General features: G+C 38.4%; 1 protein-coding gene across 3 annotated transcripts in view; it reads right to left on the bottom strand.

The window, feature by feature from the left end:
- The window catches only part of POLR3B (RNA polymerase III subunit B), a 114,623-nt gene that overhangs the window by 57,545 nt on the left and 35,307 nt on the right, over positions 1 to 21,771 (bottom strand). For all 3 annotated transcript variants that reach the window (XM_082349864.1, XM_082349866.1, XM_082349865.1), the window contains exons 12-16: positions 18,093 to 18,227; positions 6,705 to 6,866; positions 3,555 to 3,755; positions 1,458 to 1,620; positions 29 to 182 (exon numbers count right to left, since the gene is read on the bottom strand). In XM_082349864.1, coding sequence (XP_082205990.1) covers positions 29 to 182; positions 1,458 to 1,620; positions 3,555 to 3,755; positions 6,705 to 6,866; positions 18,093 to 18,227 — 815 coding nt within the window. The remainder of the gene's footprint in view (positions 1 to 28; positions 183 to 1,457; positions 1,621 to 3,554; positions 3,756 to 6,704; positions 6,867 to 18,092; positions 18,228 to 21,771) is intronic.

Here is a 21,771-nt window from a genome sequence, read left to right as displayed (position 1 = left end):
CTTAACAACTCTTTCTAGCCACATCTACCTGCACAGCCTTCCTCCATCAGAGGAAATATAGACACACCGATCTGTCAGATTCGTTGAGATGGAAACAAATTCATTGATATATCCTGCTCTTCGCATCAGTCGAAACGTATTCACCAGCTTCTTGTGGTCTCGAATGACACCTAGGATGTTACCTAAGCAGAAAGAAGTAAGAATATTCAAGACTGAAATAAAAAATAAATCTAATGGGATTTAAAATATTTACTCAATAAAAACAATAAGCAGCACTGAGCAGTCATATGGAAGTACTGTTATTAAGCCTGCAGCCAGCCCACAAGGCTGGAGGGAGCCCCAGAGTGGAGTGGTCAAGGGCAGCCCGGGGTGGGGACCGGAGTCCAGGGCCAGGCCTCCCACACCCTGGCTGCATAACACTGGTGAAGTCAGCCTCAGTCTCCTCGTCTGTCAGCACCGTGCAGGCACATGAACTCGGGGTCCAGACCCCTGGGTCTGAACACTGGCTCCACCACTTCTACAGGGTCGATGCGAGGATTAAGTGAGCTGATCTCATGGAAAGCACTGAGAACTGGACACAGCACCTCGTAACTGCTATTTTTAAACCGGTTTTCTTGTCATCATCTGAGAAATGAGGAAAATGGCCTTTGGCTCCCAGGTTTAGTGTGAGGATTCAGAGAGGTACTGGGTGAGTACCCAGAGTAAGGACTCACTCAGCGTTAGCTGCCAGAATTCACTGAGCGAGGCAGGCAGCGAACAGCCCTGTTTGCCTTCTCACCAGCCCACGCGGGAAATGGTGAAGGCCCCCCAGAGCAGGAAGAAGGGGGAGAAGAGCATGGGGGCTGAGGCCAGGATGAGCGCATGCAGCACACCTGTGAGGGGACAGGCGCCCAGGCCACCAAGCCACAGCTGCTGCAGCATCTCTGGAGGACTCCGAAGTGGGTGGGAAGGGGTATGAGAGAAGCGAATGGAGCAGGAGCTGAAGGAAAGGGACCCTCTCGCCAGAGGTTGCTGATACTCACGCACTCAGTGGCTGAATACAAGTCATCTCACTGTAAGGGCTGATCTGATTATTTTTGCAGAACGTCTCACATATTTAACTTGAACTTAAAGATACCGTATTGAGCCTCATTCCACTGTGGATACGCTGCCAGTTGTCAAAGGGTAGAAAGCAAATGGTCTCTGCACCATTACCCTTTAGCTCTGATAGCTGTATTGTCTCAGAACCTGGATCACTCAGCCAATGGAATAACTGTTTCTGTTACCATTTTTTCTACCTTTCAATTAAAGTCAACCTGGGTCCAGAATTAAAGTATACTCAGGGGGTACAGCTCAGTGGCAGAGAATTTGACTGCAGAATTAAAGTATATTTGTGCTCTATATACATGGATAGTAGTCGATTCCCTCCCCCTCCCCACAGACTGTTTAGGATCAACATGTCTCCATAATACACTCACCATTAAGAAAGACAAGAAATACATTTGGGTAAGACAGCTCTTCCCCACATAATAAATTCACATCTTCTACTCCCAGGTTACTGGCTAATTTAACAATGGGTCCATCTTCCATGTCAGTTGTGATGTGCGTCATAAGGGCCAGGTTTTTAACCAAACCACATGCCTAAAAAACAAAAGATAGTCATTTCTAAGAATGAACATGAGTAACACAAAGTACAGTTTGTGTCTGAAAATAGCTCACCACCCCACTGGTGACAAGGCAAAGCAGTACAGCCTCGTAGGGAACACTTTGGAGATTCATACAAAGCCTTAAGGATATACCTACCCCTTATCCCAGAGGAATTTATCCTGAACTAGAAAGCAAGGATATAAACATAGATTTAGCCACAGACATGCTCAGCACAGTACTATTTGAACTGGAAATAATGATGGCATTATAAATGTCCCCTCCCCAAAGAAACCAATTACCTAAATTGCTATTCCCTGACAAAAGAACATCACAGTCATTAAGATGACACTGTATAAAAACGGTAAAGGAAAACATTGATAATTGTGAATACATAAAAATATAAAACTGATGGCCTGAAATGAGAAAGAGTCTGCAAAATAACTGGCCGGTATTCTCCAAGCTTCTTGGTCATAAAAGACAAAGACTGAAGAACTGCTCCAGATTAAGAGGCTAAGGAGACTCAACAACTGAGAGCAATCCTGGATCAAAAGAGACAGCGGGGCAACTGGCAAAATCTGAATCAGGTCTACAGATTACGATACTGTTATCAATGTTAATTTCATAATTGGGGTTATGAAAGTTGATAACTGGGGTTATGAGGTTGAAAACTGGGCTACAGTTACACAAGATGTCACATCTGGGGAATCTAGGTGAAGGATCATGGAAATTCTTTGCACTATTTTTGCAACTATTTTTGTATGTCTGAAATTATTTCAAAGTAAAAAGGAAATGAAAAAAAATATTTTTAAACTTCTATACAACCAGAGGAAAAAAATCTAAAGCAAACATATAAACAAGGACGTAATACAGCAAATTAAGAAAAAAAAACAAAAACAAAAACACTTGAGACACATGTGACATGTAAAGATTACATCTTCAATCTTAGAAACCATCTGCTGTAGTGATGCACAAAACAGGTACTTTATCGAGATTAGCTGAAGCAATCTCTGGGAAATGTAGCGTTCCAAAACTCAAGATGTATAAGTTATGCAAATTTGACAAGCTGCACAATTTTAATGTGAATTTCCATATGGTTTAAGATAAATCAGGAGAAGAATGATAATTTCTAAAAATTATAACCCTGTATGGACTTGTATTTTTCACCTCTCCCAAGTCATAACTAATTCCTACACTTTGGAATGTATATCTTTTACCTGTCATATTTAACTTATTTATTCACTCAGCATATATTTATGGGGCCTTTAGTCTGAATGAGGCTCTGGGCTAGGAGCCTGGGATACAATGGTGAACCTAACATGGTTCGTTCCTCCAGAATTTTACAATTTGGAAGGCATAAAATCAAGTGAAACCAACAGTGGTTAACATGAAGGAGAAAGGGCCATGACACAGGAAGTAGTGGGTGCTATGGATGTAAACCAATTTAAACTCTTTGGTTTAGTGTTCAGGTAACTGCTTATGTTTCCTATATAAGTGAGTTGGAATCCAACTTAGGTCTTGGACTGTGTGCTCCTAGTTGGCTGCAACTGTGACTCTGATGTCCTCTAAGTACAGCCACAGAAAATAAGGAGTTGCTTAAAAAGAGCTCCTTGTGAGCAAAGGTGATGGGTCTCTTAATTTTCCTTCATATTCTTATCCCCTCTTCATTGCCTGGTTTGACTCTTGGGATAAACTAAAACAAGCAAGAAAATCTGGACAATATTTCTATTTAGGTGAGATAATAAATCAAAGACTTCTGTAGGTACTGTTCGGGAATGATACTGATGACATTCTGATGGCTGCATCAACGTTTCTCTGCCAGATACGTGGCTGACCCCAAAAAGGATACAGCCTGGGGGAACGGGAGAAGCAGCAGAGCATCACCAACAGGCATGACCTCTGACACAGCGGAGACTCCTTGGGGACCTTACCTCTCCTTCAGGAGTGTCCGAAGGGCACAGCATTCCCCACTGAGACGGCTGGAGGGATCGAGGACCACTCACTTTTCTTGTTTTTTCAAACTGGGAAGAGATTCTTGTCATCATGCCCAGTGCGGATATATATGACAAGCGAGACAGCACCTGGGTCACACCCTGGCGATCCATTTTAAATCTCTTCAGAGACCAATTTCCCTGAAGGGAGAGGAAAGACATGAGACTACCCCTGATCCATTCGTGCGGCCTGATAGTCTGCAGTCACTCGGAGAGGCTCAGCATAGGAACTGCTTGTTTGTGAAATCAGAGCCATGATATATATTCAGAAATCAAACTGTCACAATTAAAATTTAGCCAAGTTACTCACCGGGGTTTTCTAGGAATTTAATGAATATTACCTATATCTAGCAACCACCTCAGAATGCTTCAACGTATCAACATTATCACATCAGAGTGGGTATTTTCTGAAGAACTAATTATATTCTGAACAAGCCAGTTCAACCAAAGAGTTCCACTGGAAGCAATAAGCTAACTAATAGAACACTAGCAGTTTCTACACACATTTAAGGTAAAACTAGCTTGAAGTTCAAAGAGATAATTTCATGTTGGAATGTGCCATTATCTGGATGTCTTCCAAAATTAGTTTTTTTTTTGTTTGTTTGTTTTTTTTATTAATTTATTTTTATTTTTTTTTAGCTGTGTTGGGTCTTCGTTTCTGTGCGAGGGCTTTCTCTAGTTGTGGCAAGCGGGGGCCACTCTTCATCGCGGTGCGCGGGCCTCTCACTATCGCGGCCTCTCTTGTTGCGGAGCACAGGCTCCAGACGCGCAGGCTCAGTAGTTGTGGCTCACGGGCCTAGTTGCTCCGCGGCATGTGGGATCTTCCCAGACCAGGGCTCGAACCCGTGTCCCCTGCATTAGCAGGTAGATTCTCAACCACTGCGCCACCAGGGAAGCCCCCAAAATTAGTTTTAATGAGAGGCAAATATAGCAATAGAAAAAAGACTCTAACAGCACTTATCAGGGAAAATGAATAAATATAGGCTTCTTAATCAAGGCTAAAAATTGCACATATATTCATATTAATAAATATTATATACCTTCTTTGGCTACCATGTCAATCTTAAAATAGATTCATATGAAATAAATTTTAAAAATTAAATTTACCTTATCTCCTATGCATTAAAAGTACTGAAATATATTAAATATATTATTTTATAGTGGTATTAATTGTACACATTAAATATTCTCAAGGATAATTCAAGATTAAGGTTAGGAATCATTAAGTTTTCAACTCATGGTCACGTGAATTAATAGAAAATAGTATGCAGAGAAAAAGCAAAGTAGAAAACAAAATGTCAAAAAGTGATTGATTCAATGATCTTTCTGATTCAAAAGGGAAAAAATTACATCTGCTAAACAGTGGTTCTTCATTTTTTTGATAATCTGATGAAAGCTATGACTATTCTCGAGAAAAATGCACATAGGAGCACAAACACAAAATTTGCCTTCAATTTCAAGGAAGGACTCATGGATCCCAGATTAAAACCCCTCACAGGAGAAAAACTCATCTGTTTGAATTTAAATATTTGACTTCAGGGGAGCTCCTCACAAATTAAAGTTTAAGCGTTATTTCAGTGAAGATCTATCACTTCAGCAACTTGAGTTTTTGATAGAGTGGAAAAAAGCTAAAACCTAGGAAGAAACCTGATGCATTACAAAGCAAAGAAATGGAGCAAACACACTGATCCCACAAGTTAACTTCTCATATTGCTTGTTCAGTTAACTCCTTTTATTCTTTGAATGAGAATGAACCTAGTAAACTGACTTATGACCAGAAAGTAAGAGCAAGGAAGATAAATAAATATTCAGCACAGAATTCAACTAAGACAGCAGCTGCTGGCAAATAGGAAGTAGATGGGGAATGAAGCCGAGATGTTCAGCAAGATAATCTGTTTCAATATTCTTCAGGAGTTTTAAAAAGGGAGAGAGGAGAAACAGACAAAGGGTCTAAAACTGCTCCTCTGAGAAAATTTATTTGTTGAAAATAGTCTACATATGACAACAATCACAATTTTAGAAGTTGATCTTTTTCTGGTTGCCTACAGATTGGGGTTCACCTGTAACAAGGCCTACTACTGATTTTCCTAATAAGCAGTCTGCTCCCAGGCGTAAAGTGGTGTCACTTAGGGGCAAAACAACTACTCAAAACAGCTATTCTGACCTGAAAATCATGGGTCAAAAGCAAGGAAAAGTCATTCTAACAGAAGTGTGTTCAAATGATCTTTGGAGGCTTCTCTTCAAATATCCAGGAATCTACTTCCAGACAAGTTTGGACCACAGGAGTGTGAGGGGCCTAAAGAGGCACAAAGGCCAGGTTCCCCTCAGGTCTAGATGGAGCTGTCATGGCGAGGGCTGCTCACACAGACCCACTGCAAATTTCTCAAGTCAAGTAGGGCAGCAAGTCGGCCACTAATTCTTTCATTGTTAAGGGAGTCCACGTGCTACACTATACTATTCTTTTGTTGGGACCAAATCCCATCCATAAAACTAATTTTATGTCTGACATACAAAACTTGAACAAGACTTTATCAGATAGACCTATAGATGTTACGCTTTAAGAAAGGGAGCAAAAACCTATCTGATAACCCTTTATCAACAGCCGGAGGCCCTGAACACACAGCAGCTGCTGAGGCCTGAATTCATCACTCACGTGAGAACAGCTGATAGCTCTTTGAGGAATATAAACCTACAATGAAATGAAACATTTTGTACTGTTTTGGACAAATGTTGTCATTAATAAACCTACTTGTAATATATCAGTTTTATTACAGAAAAAAATGGGGAAAAGTATCCATTGAAAGAATGGTTATTAATGGTTAAACTAAAAGATTTTTCCTTTATGTAAAGGTATATCTATTTTCTTATTGCCTCATATAACAGGAACTATAATTTGGCAATGAAGTCATATAGTAGTAAAATTCCTACTGATTTAAACTGTAGACTATCTTTCAAAGTAGAAAATTTATGACTTAAATATATATATATATTTTTTTCACCTAGATTCTCAAAGTATCAGTACTTTAAATTTCCCACTGAACAGATTTACAAATAAGTTACAAAACTCTACCCAAATGACTGAAGACTTACGGTTGAAATGGCATTCACCATGCCATTGGTAATCTGGTCCTGACGCATGTGTTTCACAACATCAAACTGGGCTGCTCTTTGCTTAGGAATCACCTGGTCTGCAATCTTCTTCATTTCAGAATTAAATTTTTTGAACAAATCTTCAAAAAGAAGAGATAAAAGCTAAAGGAAAAAAAAAGTATATGGTGAACTTTCAAAATGCATTACTAGCTTATTTACTAAGTTTTAGGTCCTTATTAAACTTTGTTTAAAAAAAGATGGAGAAACTGCTTAAAACTGAAAAAAATATATTTTAAAATTCAATTTGATAAACATGTACTTTTATTGATATATGTGCTTATCACTATGCTTGGTGTTGGGAATAAGGGCAAAGATGACAATCCCTGCATTCAAAGATTTTTAATTTAGACCAGTCACTCCCAGACTGAGATTTCATTGACCAGTGACCTAAATAAATGAAGAAAATATTCATGGATGAGAAGACTATCGATTTTAAGATTACTAATTTTCCCCGAATTGATCTACAATTCCAATGCAACTCCAATCAAAATCCCCAGGTTTTTAATGAAAATTGAGGCTAACTCTAAAATTTATGTGGAAAAGCTAAGACCCTAAAATAGCCAAGACACTCCTGAAAAAGAAGGCAAATGGACTGATTAACGTATAGATAAACTGACCAGTGGACAGAGCAAAGAGTCCAGAAACAAACAACACATATATTAAAATTTGTCATATGATAGAGATGGCATTTCAGATCAGTAAGGAAATGAAAGACTACAAATAAATGGTGCTAGGACAACTGGTTATTCATTTCAGAAACAAATGAAACTGCATTCCTTACTTCATTCCATACCCAAAAATCCATTCCAGATAGACTAAAGAACAAATACCAAAGGCATAAGTTTAAAATATAAAGAGTACTAACTATTAAAAAGAAGAAAGGGTTGACAAATTAAAATTACAAACTTCTAGAATTAAAAGATACCATAAAGTTAAAAAAAAAAAAATCCAGACTGGGAGAAGATACCAGCAACACATGTAACTGACAAAAAACTGGATCCAAAGAACACTAAAAAAAATCTTAAAACCAATAAGGAAAATACAAACAACCCAAAAGACATTTAAGAAAAAACAGGAATGGTCAATAAGCATATGAAAAAGAGGCTCAACCTCATTAGTAATGAAGGAAATGCAAATTAAGCCCATGAGGAGATGGTACTGTGCACCCGCTAGATCAGACAAAAATGTTTAATTTTGACTCTAAGTCATAGGATGGAGACCATCAGGACTTATGTACAGTGCAGTGTACAAATACTTGGGAAACTAGTTTGACACTCTCCAGTCAAGTTCCATGACTGGGCAATCCTATTTGTAGAAACTCTTTCATGTAGGCACCAGAAGATATGAATAAAAATGTTCATTTTTTTTAAAAAAGGGAAGTCATACAAAGGTCTTGATAAGTAGGATGAATAAAGGGATATTTATCATATGTATCATATCTTTACACAATTGAATACAAAAATGAAAGTGAAATACAGTGGCATGAAACAATATAAATGAATCTTTAAAACAATGTTAAATGAAGAAAAAAGTTGCAGAAGAATGTATATGATATGAATCTATTTTTATAAAACTCAAAAATAATACCAAGTTCTTGTATTGGAAGAATCAAATATTGTTAAAATGACCATACTACCCAAGGCAATCTGCAGATTCAATGCAATCCCTATCAAATTACCAATGGCATTTTTCACAGACCTAGGACAAATAATTTTAAAATTTGTATGGAAACACAAAAGACCCCAGATAGCCAAAACAATCTTGAGAAAGAAGAACAGAGCTGGAGGAATCATGCTCCCTGACTTCGGACTACACTACAAAGCTACAGGAATCAAAACAGTATCGTATTGGCACAAAAACAGACACATATATCAATGGAACAGGATAGAAAACCCAGAAATAAACCCACGCACTTATGGTCAATTAATCTACGACAAAGGAGGAAAGAATACACAATGGAGAAAAGACAGTCTTTTCATTAAGTGGTGCTGGGAAAACTGGACAGCTACATGTAAAAAAATGAAATTAAAACATTCTACATGTAAGTGATATCATATGATATTTGTCTTTGTCTGACTTACTTCACTCAGTATGACATATGTGGAATCTAAAAAAATGGTATAAATTAACCTATTTACAAAACAGAAATAGAGTCACAGATGTAGAAAACAAACTTATGGTTACTAAGGAGAAAGGGTTGTCGAGAGGGATAAATTGGTAGACTGGGATTGACATACACACACTACTATATATAAAAGAGATTGAAACTAACACAACATTGTAAATCAATTGTACCCCAATAAAAATTAAAAAAAATAGAGACAACTAATAAGAACCTACTGCATAGCACAGGAAACTCTACTCAATACTCTGTAATGACCTATATGGCAATAGAATCTAAAAAAGAGTGAATATATGTACATGTATAACTGATTCACTTTGCTGTACAGCAGAAACTAACACAACATTGTAAATCAACTAACTCTAATAAAAATTAACTTAAAAAATAAAACATTCTCTAACACTATATATTAAAAAAAAAAACTCAAAATGGATTAAAGACCTAAATGTAAGACTGGATCCTACAGGAAAATATAGGCAGAACACTCTTTGACATAAATCACAGCAACGTTTTTTTTGGATCCATCTCCTAGAGTAATGGAAATAAAAACAAAAATAAATAAATTGAACCTAGTTAAGCTTAAAAGCTTTTGCACAGCAAAGGAAACCATCAGAAAAATGAAAAGACAACCTACAGAATGGGAGAAAATATTGCAAACAATGTGACTGACAAGAGATCAATTTCCAAAACAGACAAACAGCTCATATAGCTCAATATCAAAAAAACAAACAACTCAATCAAAAAATGGGCAGAAGATCTAAATAGACATTTCTCCAAAGAAGACATACAGATGGCCAACAGGCACATGAAAAAATGCTCAACATTGCTAACTATTAGAGAAATGCAAATCAAAACTACAATGAGGTACCACCTCACACCAGTCAGAATGGCCATCATTAAAAAGTCTACAAATAACAAATGTTGGAGAGGGTGTGGAGAAAAGGGAACCCTCCTACACTGTTGGTGGGAATGTAAATTTGTATAGCCACTATGGAGAAGAGTATGGAGGTTCCTTAAAAAACTAAAAATAGACTTACCATATGATCCAGCAATCCCAATCCTGGGCCTATATCCTGAGAAAACTATAATTTGAAAAGATACATGCACCCTAATGTTCATTGCTGCACTATTTACTATAGCCAAGACATGGAAGCAACCTAAATGTCCACTGACAGATAAATGGATAAAGAAGATGTGGTAGATATATACAATGGAATATTACTCAGCCATAAAAAAGAATGAAATAATACCATTCGAAGCAACATGGTTGGACCCAGTGATTATCACACTAAGTGAAGTAAGTCAGACAGAGAAAGATAAATATCTTATGATATCACTTATATGTGGAATCTAAAAAATGATATAAGTGAACTTATTTACAAAACAGAAATAGACTCACAGACATAGAAAACAAACTATGGTTACCAAAAAGGAAAAGGGTAGGGGGGAGAGGATAAATTAGGAGCGTAGGATTAACAGATACACACTACTATATATAAAACAGATAAACAACAAGGACCTACTGTATAGCACAAGGAACTATATTCAGTATCTTGTAATAACCTATAATGGAAAAGAATCTGAAAAAGAATATAAATCTACATACATACAAACACACAAACATATATATATATAACTGAATCACTCTGCTGTACACCTGAAACACAACACTGTAAATCAACTATACTTCAATAAAAAAAGTGAAACTTATATTGTAATAAACTATTTTAAAAATTTTAAATAAATGATGCAATAAAAAAGAAAATAATAAGTACTCAAATTCAGGATAGTGGGGAAAAGAGAAGACAGAGTAAGGAAGAAATATATAAGTAAATGAAATGGTAATTAATGGTCAATTATTAAGAATTACTTAAGTTAGTAGTGGATTTGAGGGTGTTGATTTTATTTGTCCCCTTCGTAACTTACATATCTGTGACATTTTTATTTATACTTTTTATGTTAAAAATTATATAATAAATGATATTAAACCATAGTAACCATGGAAAACAAATCAATGGGATGGAATAGGAAGTCATAAAAATAGACTAGGATGGTTCTGTTGCCAGAATTGATGAAGTAGCTCCTATCAGATGGATTCATCTGCTCATAAAAATTATAAATGCTGGACAAAATACTGAAACTATTTGAAGGCACTGGAGAGTAAAAGCAGGCAGAAACTAGAGGAAAGTTGACACTTATTGAAAGTGCATTTCCGTTTTTAAGGCTTTTCAACTAAGGGTAGGACACATTAACAAAAAGGGTCCAAGCTACACTGGAAGCTAAAACTCGGAGAGAGACCCACAGTTTTACTGGATTGAAGGACCAGAGGGAAAAGATCTGAGCCACCACGGTAGTTGGAAAGTGAGAGGAAATTCACAGAAAGGAGAGAACCACAAATAAAATCAACACCCTCAAATCCACTACCCAACTTAATCTTGGGAGAAAACCCCAAGATTACGTATATAAACTTTGCCCAACTCTCTGGCTGACCCCTGAACTACACATTGAAAGGTGTGGCCCATGTTCCCTACTGCCCCAAATCAGGTGTGGGTTGTGACTGCTTTTTTCAATAAAGTCTTTTTTCAATAAAGTAAAGTAAGTGAAGCTGTGACTTTTAAGACCAGGTCATTAAGGCCACGCAGATTCTCTTGTGCATGTGAAACTCACTTGGAGTCCTGAGCCACTCTGATGCCACAGCACTGGAATGGTCAAGACCGAGCTGAGCCCAGCCTTCCAGACACCCCACCACCTCCGGTAGAACAACTACTAACCGAGCTCCATGTGAAACAGAAGAATCACACAGCCGAATCACAATCCTGCCTGAATTCCTGACGCACAAAATTGTGAGATACAACAAAATGGTGATTGTCTTAAGCCATGCAATGCAGAAACAGATATAACCAGAACACCATTTATATACAGTTCGCAATACTAAATAAGTGGCTTATGACAAATAAATAGCAGGCATACTTCTTCAATAATCAAATATATTATTACAACTACTTAAATTCCCCTGCAAAATTAATTATATTCGGTTTTTTTTCCTTTATAGAAGAAGAAAAAAGTAGGATATATTTGTAATCTAAGCTACCTAACCAAACAGTAATGTAATATTGGGGGACATTATATATGCACCCATTATACAGTTAAACAGGAATTCTGAAGTTCAGTGAAATCTTGTAAGCTAAAGATTTTCCAAATTTCACACTATTCTTGAATGCTTATAACCCACTGGTAGTTTTTTGACTCAAAATGAAGACATTAAAACCAATGAGTCTCCTCCAAACACTGCTGAAGAAAGCATTTCCTGAGTGGAACATTACTTTACACTCTTCCCCCTTAAGGTAGACAAGTCCTTCCACTTTTCTACTACAATCAACTTTGCAGATGGGAAAGCCAGGATCCTGAACTTGATTTACCATGTCAGAAGTGTTCTAAAAAGAAAACTTCCTCCTCTGAGAGCTTAATCCTATCTTCCACTCAGACCCAGCAGTTTCCTTCACGGAAGAAAGAGTATGGGAATGGAAGCAGGTGCAGGGGAGGAGAGGGATGGAGAAGCCCATTTCAGCAACTTCCTGTGTAAACTGGCAAAAGGAACTTGAATAAGCACCCTGAACAGAAGCAAATGCCCTTAACCTAAACCACAAAAGCTCAGCTCTGTTTTAATTAGTTCCTTACACTTAGACTTTTGTGTCTCAAATTATGACAAAGTTTTTTTGGATCCTAGCTGAATTTGTTGTAGCCCCCTGATTCAAGCACAAGGAAATGCCCCGGTACTAAACAAGTAAAATGTAAGAGCACGCTCAACAAAACTAATGCCTCATTAATAAATTTCTCCACCCTTAAAATTTCAACGTAAGAGAAATAACGTTCTCCAGTTCACAGAGCAGTGAGAAGCTACAAGGCCAAGTCACACAATAAGCCACATTATTTAGGTCAAGAGTAAAATGATTAAAAGGAATGGAATGCTGGTGATAATATTCAATACCTTTCATTGCTAGCATGAGGCCTTTCAGCCTGCCTAAGACAGGAGCACTAAAGAGCAAATTATATTTAAGAAAAAATGCTGACAGCTCATCAATTGATTTTCAATGAAAATGCTAAAAAAAATTAATAAAGAAGTTAAGCTGCTGAAATACAGTTTCACCAATTAGCTTAATGTCAGAGAATTCTAATTAGGCGTCTTGAGATTGTTATTTAGTGTTTAAGCCTTCAGAGTGCCAAATTCTCCTTTTCACACAAGCTGGTTGCAAAATTAAAGACATTAGGCAGCCTTAATTACATTATCAGAACAGCTGGGATTAGGCAATCTCTGAAGTCAAGACGGCATTCTTTTGTCACAGGGTGGAAATCCCTGGCTTTCCAGGGTGCCGGATTTTGGTGCCGTTCCATATCTCACCCATACAAAGCAAGCTGCATTAGAAACAAAAAAATCTGCAGACGAAGAATAGAGTAATGCTCAGCAAACAATGAACACATTACTGAAAAAGAAAAGGTAGGTGAAAAGATTAAGCCTGAAATCGGTAGGTTTTGCTAACACCTCTATTGGCGGCTGGCCGGCCAGCCCTCTGGTGGCAGTGAGACTAAGGGAAAGCTCTGTGAACCCGCTTGGCCAGTGGATACAGCTCTGTTATCTAAAGCTGAAGCACATTTATACTCCCTCATCCCATGGGGTGTGAAATTAGCAGCTATTGTTTTTACACAGTTTTGCCAACACAATGTCTTTTATGTCTTTACATTGTTTATAAAGCAATGTTTTCTTGCACATGGGAACCCTCTTTTTAATTCCAATTTTTTAAGCAACAGGATAGTCTCTCCTCTCCCCTCTCAGCTCCATTCCTTAGTCCTCCAAACACCCAACATTTTTTTTAAAGGACTCATTTAACAGCATGATTTCTTTTCCAATTAAAAAACTGTAAAAATTGGGACGGTTGGTGGTGGGGATTCACACAGTCCCCTGAACAGTGGTCAATCTGAGGTGGCCAAAAACCCACCTGTTGGCATTAGCCATTAACCAAACAGAATTTCCCAAGTATTCCAGGCATTAATTTTTTCTCAAAACCTAAAACTGCTCTTATTTTTCAATTCCAGTTTTTTACATTTTAGACATGGTAATTAATATCTGCTGTTATCATTCCAGCAACCATCACTGTCATCTGGAATATTGTGTAGTCTCCTAACTGGTCCATTCCTGGTCTGTTCATCTCCAAATCAGATCTCTTAAACTGAAAATCAGATGGTGTCACTTCCCCGATTATAACTCTCTCGTGGCTTTCCACTGCACGCGAAATTAAATCCAAAACTCTTCCCATGGCCTACGATGCTAGTTCTACAATGTCCTCTCTCACCACCCTTAAACCTCACACTCCAGCCACAATGGTCCTCTTCCAGTTCCTCCAATACAGGTGCTGCCTGGGGATGTATGTTGCTTATGCAGGTCTCTTGATGGAATGCAGTTCCTGAGGTTGCGTGAGACTGGCTTCTCCTCACTCGAGTCTCAGCTGGAATGTCTGAGGGCTTGGCTTAAAATATATCACTTTTTCAAAGAGGTCTTTCCTGACCATCCAGAATAAAGTAACACCCCTTCCCCCAACCAACATCCCAACTCTCTCTCTAATATTAATTAGTCTGTTTTTGGTTTGCCTTAAACACTTACGACCATCTAATATCACACTTATTTACTGTTTACTTGTTCCTTGTTTGTTTGTCTCCTCTACCAAAATGTACACTGTTGAGAGCAGGTGCCCCATCAAGTCTCATTCACTGTTGTATCGCCGGTGTCTAGTACTTTATCTGGGGACAGAGAGATGAATATGAATGTAAGTGGTTCCTGCCCTCAATGAGTTTACAGTCTAAAGGGAGAAAGAAGCGTGCAGGTAGAGAATTGTACAGTAATTCAGCATGCAAATAAAGACCTAAACGACCGAGCTACTAACTACTCCTGGGGTTCACAGGTGGTTTCAAAGAGGGTGACTCAAAGAATGATGAAGGCGTAGGAGCCCCTCATTATGGGGAGGGAGAAGGGGAGATAAGGGAGGGGCAACTTAGGCAGAAGGCATAACTCAAAGGATGAAAGAGTATCACACTGTGTTTGGGAAGGAGTGGCTCGCCTTGGCATGAGATGAGGCTGGAAAGGCGCAGAGGGGCAAGATCATCAAGGACCCTGACAAGCCTGCTAAAGAGTCTACACCTGGGGACTTCCCTGGCGGTCCAGTGGTTAAGACTTCACCTTCCAGTGCAGGCGGTGCGGGATCGATCCCTGGTCGGGGAGCTAAAATCCCACATGCCTCGCAGCCAAAAAAAAAAAAGTCTACACTTGGTTCTGTAGAGCAGTAAGACTGTGTTTATGAACTTCACAGAGGAGTTTCAGGGGAAGGGCAAACAGGCAGAGAAACAAGCCCTTACACCCCACCTCAACCAGAGAGGCTCAACTTTTATCTCTTTCAATATTGGGATTCTGAGTAAGACTTCATGCTTTAAAATTCTTGAAACTCACATCTGAAGCTCAGGCCTGCTGAGGGATGCTCCTGGGAAATGGACCTGTGCTTCACCCAATCTCACAGTAAATGCTCACGAATGTGTCGGGATGGCTTTGCACCAGGTAAATAGGCAGGCACCTGGCCAGAGCCTCCAGAACAGACAGATGGGAGGGGTAGGTGAAAATCAGAGAAAGCACATAAAAAGATTCAAACGTACTAATGCTGTGTTCACTCTTGAGTTGGGACATGTGAATATTTGCTTTATTGAGTCTTAACACACAAACACACATACGTGTTATATATAGTCTTGTATGCATGAAAATTTTCATAACTAAAAAGCACATACACAAAAGCAGGCATGTGTCAATTTCTGTGGCAACACACACATTTAATGATTAAATCCCCACTAAGTAAGCAGACATACTGCTTTGAATATATGTTTCATACTAATGAGGACAAAATGTTCCTTTATGTGATTTCTTCTAAAACTGCAAAGCCTGACTCCAAACTTGCCCTTGACAAAGGACCCCAAAGGAGGCCAGAAAACTCAGCATAAATTCACACAGGCCTGAATGTCCACAAACCATGAGTTTCCAACAGTAAAACTTTAAAAAGCCAGTTAATAAAGATATTTGTATATGCATAGGGTGTCTCTGGAAGGATAAAGGGGATGAAGAGAAAAGTGACCATTACCGGGGGGAGGAACTGAGAACTGGGTCAGGTGAAAGAGTGGGGGGGTCAGAGTGTGAGAAAGACTCATTTTCACTGTAAACTTCCTTGTAATTGTTTGAAAGTCTTTTTACTGTGCTAATATGTTATGTTTTAAAAACATTTTTACTGTGTATTATTAGTTTTATTTTAATATCTGTTTTACAATGTTTACTGTTATATTATTTTTTAATCATAACATTGTTCTTTAAAAATTAAAAATACTTGCTTAAATTGGTAAGACAAATAACCACAAGAATGGGGGAAGGAACATCTTACAGCCCAGCTATGGTTGAAAGAATTATACAGAATGTTTCAGCTGTTCGCTGCAAGGAGACAGGATTCAGAGGTTTACAGCCAAGTTAACTGCCTTAAAACAAACAAAAAACAAACATTCTTCAGAGGAACAAAACAGAATTCCGAGTCTCTACCATTCATCATCCACAATGTCCATCAGGATACAATCCAAGATTGTTACACACATGAAGAAAAAGGAGAACATGACCCATACTCAAGAGAAAATTTAATTAAGAGATTGGTCTGGAGATGACTGATATGTTGGAATTAGACCAGCATTCTAAAACAGATGTTAAAGTTCAAGGATGTAAATGAAAATATGGTTGTGATGAATAAACAAACAAGAAATCTCAGTAGAGAAAAAATACCCAAATGAAATTTCTACAACTGAAAAATACAATATCTAAACTAAAAAATTAACTGGATGAGTGTAATAGCATATTAGAGACAACATAAGAAAAAGTAAGGGAACCTGAAAATAGATCAATAGAAATTATCCAATCTGAAGAAGAGAGTAAAATTGAAAAAAAATCAACAGAGCCTTAATACCAAAGGGTCTAACAATATAATCTGAGTCAGAAGGAGAAGAGAGAATAGTACAAAAAAGATATTTGAAGAAATATCAAAGACTTAAAGACTAAAAATGTCTCAAATTTGGTTAGACATAAATTTACAGACTTAAGAACTTAGTGAACCCTAAGTAGGATATTAACAGAGACCACCACACCAAGGCACTTCATTAAAACCAAAGATAGGGACTTCCCTGGTGGCACAGTGGATAAGACTCTGCACTCCCAATGCAGAGGGCCTGGGTTCAATCCCTGGTCAAGGAACTAGATCCCACACGCATGCCGCAACTAAGAGTTTGCATGCCACAAGTAAGGAGCCCACCTGCTGCAAACAAGGAGCCCATGTGCTGCAACTAAGGAGTTGGCAAACTGCAACTAAAGAGCCCTGGAGCCACAACTAAGGAGCCTGCCTGCCACAACTAAGACCCACCACAACTGCGACCCAGCGCAACCAACCAACCAACCAACCAACTAACTAACTAACTAACTAAAACAGAGAGAAAATATCAAAAGCAGCCAGGTCTATATTCTAGCTGTTTGATTTAAAGGGAATTTCTGATTTAAATGCTGAAACATGAAGTTTCAAAGTTTTAGACACCTGTTACCCAGTTGAAAGGGATACATACTCTCAAAATAAGATAAAATTTATCAGGCTAAGACTGAAAATGAGATAAAAGATGTCCTCACTAACCTACTTCTACTACATCACCAAAAAAGTTAGGCGATTGTTTACTTGTTTATTGTCTATCTCTCTCACTAGACTATATGGACTAAGAGAAAATGGACCTTTGTCTGTCTTATTTTCCCTGTATACCAGTTTCTAGAACTATGCCTGGCACACGATAGGAGTTTAATAAATATTTGTTAACTGAATAAATGATATTACTTAAAGCCATACATCACGTCCTACATTAAACAGAATGAGGGTAAACATCTCAAAAAAAGATATAATATAGGTAACATATTTAAAGAACTAAGAGTTTTCATAGCAATTGTTAAGTCAAAGAGATAGTCATGTGTGAATGCTTATACTCCAAATATACAAAACCTATATTCCATTCAACCATCTCTTCCTCCTATCTAAAATGAACACTAAATTAATTTTTATTGAGGAAAATAAAATAAGATTTCTGACATAAAATAATTAAATCACCTGTCCTGCCAACTCCAATCGCTTGTTACCATAATAATCTCTGTCGTCAACTTTATTATCTCCTTGGGCCAGAATTACTCTTCGCACCATCACTGCGGTATAGATACATTTGGCTCGGAAATTGAATTCTTTAACCTGTAATTCAGAAATCAGAGAAAATTTTTGAGACAATGCACATTAAAATTTAAGGTGCCTCAAGAAAACAGTCAGTGTTATCATATTTAAATAAGAAAATAATGAATTGTTTTGATTCTCCCTATTCAAAGAAATTCAACTAGTCTGTAAACTTCCTGAGAGCTGAGATGATGACTTTTCATCTTTGTACTCAATACCTGTGGTAGCTTTTCTTCAAAGATGACCACCATCAACTCCTTCCCTCCCTATATGTTCTATGCCATTCCTTCATTAAGAGGTGGAGTCCATCACCCCCTTTGGGTTGGCCTGTAAACTAGAAGTTTCCACTTCCTTTTTCTTAAAGTCCTGAAGTACCATGTGAGAAGTCTAGGACACTCTTTTGGGGAGAAAAGGGCCACTTGGAAAAGCAATGAGGAGCCAGAGATATGAGTGAAGACGCATCTTGGATGCCCACCCCAGTCGAGCCTTTGGATGACTCCATCCTCAGCTGCTATCTGTCTGCAACTTCATGAGACCCAAACTGAGAACGTCCTTCCCCACCACTGAGCCCAGGCAAACCAGAGAACCATGAGAGAGAGCAATAAACAGTTATCTTAAGCCATTAAGTTTTGGAAATGTTTGTTATGCAGCAATAAATAACAGGCATGGTACACTGTCAGGACTCACCAAATATCTATAGAATGAATCAACAGACTGATGAATAAATTTGCTGCAAATGTTCTATTCAATCTTCTCTTCTACAACTGAAATCTACATGAACAAATCTGGCCCAATCAGTAAGTTAAATCAGAACTGGTTAAATCATTGCACTGGTTTGTTTGGGGAGACAAAAACCTTAGGTAACTAGGTAAATTCTTTCTCTACAACATAAACGATGAGCTCTGAGAGTACGGACTAAGCTTCTGCCAATTCTAAGGAACATTTTATAGGCTTGTCTATAGAAAATTCATATTATAAAATTTCTGTTTTACTTTCCTTAATCATTGAGTAAGATCACAATGATATCCTATTAAGTTTATCACTATGACAGATTAAAGAACAGCAACCGGTCTCCTTCACACACTTTTCTGTTGCTGCTAAGGAATTACACTAAATAATATAGGATGTTAGAAACTCTGTATATGTTTCCAAAAGTTCATTCTCCTTCAAAGGAAGTTTCATGTCTTCATTAGGTCAATTTATCCCCTTTCTATGACTGAGAACTTTAGAATGTGTTAAAAGAAATGTGTTAATTTTGGAATGTGGTAAGAGAAAAAGCAGCCCTAAAAGCTATTTTGTCATCCTGTACTCACAAAACAATTACATCAATAAGAAAGGTTGGAATAAATCTAGATCTTCAAAAAGAAAAGTCTCTGGTCCATCCTCAAACAAACAAACAAAAAAACCCTACAACCATAACACCAATTACCACAACACTGAGCAGAAGAACCCAGTCTTTGAGTAGCTATAAGTAATTTACACTCTCAGTTGGTATTTACAAACTGTATGGTCCTCCATTCAGATACATCTAATTTATTTTTTTTTTCTGATTTTAATGTGGTGAGTTACATTAAACATGTAACACTTCTAGTTGTATTTACTTTTTTTGTTAATGAAAAAAATGAAGCAAATTTTCATTAACCAAATCTTCAACTTTTAACAAAGTCTGTATCACGTGTTTATTTTGCATAAATAGTGGGAGATTCTCCCAAGACATTTATAAGTAGAAATAAATATGGATATTTACAGCAGATGCCCCACTGCACTTTAAAAGGCACTTGAACATTAACTCATTTTGCCGTTCCCCCCTTTTTAAACTACTATATGCTGAAAAGTAAACCTTAGGTCTAAATTGAAAAAATAAGTTAATACTGAGCCCATTTTTCCTAGTGATATGGAGAGTGGGAATCCTTTAATCTAGTAGCTGACATCACTTTTTGGTAGAATGCCAATAATAGTTCTGTTATCCCTTGGTGAACTATCTGAAAGAGGGAGAGAAAAAAGACCTACGAAAGGAGCTTGGAACACTGAAACAGAATTGTTATCGCCAAAACTCTGGAGTCCTTTTAATATTATCTTGGAGGAAAAAGAGGTCTTAGGCATCCTGGGGAAACCCTTAGAGCAGTGGTTTCCAAATTTTAGTGTGCATGATAATCACTGCAGGGCCTGTTAGAACAGACTGCTGGGCCCCACTCCCAGAGTGTCTGACTCAGTATGTCTGTGGTAGAGTCCAAGAACTCCTGGCAAGTTCCCAGGTGATGCTGACTCTGCTACGTAGTCTGAAACACTGTCACTTGCAAGGAGCTGAGAGGCCGGGCTTCGGAGCCAAAGGCTCAAGTACAAGCGCGGGGACTGCTGAGCACCCTGCCCGTCTCGCTCCCTCTAGGTAGACACACCTGAACCACTGCTTTCCACATGTTACTCATTCAAGGACCACCATCAAGATTACTGTCATATCTCTGTAACACTTAAAGTACTAATTATTTAATATTTTTAGGCAACTTTATTTATTTATTTATTTATGGCTGTGTTGGGTCTTCGTTTCTGTGCGAGGGCTTTCTCCAGTTGCGGCAAGCGGGGGCCACTCTTCATCGCGGTGCGCGGGCCTCTCACTGTCGCGGCCTCTCTTGTTGCGGAGCACAGGCTCCAGACGCGCAGGCTCAGTAGTTGTGGCTCACGGGCCCGGTTGCTCCGCGGCATGTGGGATCTTCCCAGACCAGGGCTCGAACCCGTGTCCCCTGCATTGGCAGGCAGATTCTCAACCACTGCGCCACCAGGGAAGCCCTAGGCAACTTTAAACAACTCATTTTTAAGTAAGCTTCATCTATACAATACCATAAAATCCTAAATACCACAGAAAGGGATTTAATGTGCTAGTTGTATTTTTTCTAATAAGTACATAATTATTTAAAGAAAAATGTCCTTATATCATCTAAAATCACCTCTAACAGTATTCTTAGGTTAATATTGTCCTAAACCATTCTGGAAAATGAAGGTCTTTTCTTGGTTTATCTATTCTGACTTTACTCCTCACTGGATCATATATAACAAAACTTCTTTTTTAAAAAATTTATTTATCTTATTTATTTATTTTGGCTGCATTGGGTCTTCGTTGCTGCGCGTGGGCTCTCTCTGGTTGCGGCGAGCAGGGGCTACTCTTCATTGCAGTGCGCGGGCTTCTCATCGCGGTGGCTTCTCTTGTTGCGGAGCACAGGCTCTAGGCACGCGGGCTTCAGTAGTTGTAGCACGCGGGCTCAGTAGCTGTGGCTCACGGGCTTAGTTTTCCACGGCATGGGGGATTTTCCCGGACCAGGGCTCGAACCCGTGTACCCTGCGTTACGAGGTGGATTCTTAACCACTGCGCCACCAGGGAAGCCCTAACAAAACTATAAAAACGGTAGCTTAGGCCCACTGCAACCACACAAAAGTACCAATGTTCAGCTTTATCAATTTACATAAATAAATTGCGGTACAGCCAGCATTCTATCAGCTAAGGCTTTTTAACCAAAAGGTCTCCTCAGCTATTGTACAAAGCTAAGTGAGACCCCAGTGGAGACGTGATGGC

The sequence above is a fragment of the Balaenoptera borealis genome (assembly GCF_965194805.1).
Source record: "Balaenoptera borealis genome assembly, chromosome: 13".
Lineage (NCBI taxonomy): Eukaryota > Metazoa > Chordata > Mammalia > Artiodactyla > Balaenopteridae > Balaenoptera > Balaenoptera borealis.
The sequence above is the reverse complement of the archived record's forward strand: the minus strand, read 5'-3'. Positions and strand labels throughout refer to the sequence as shown.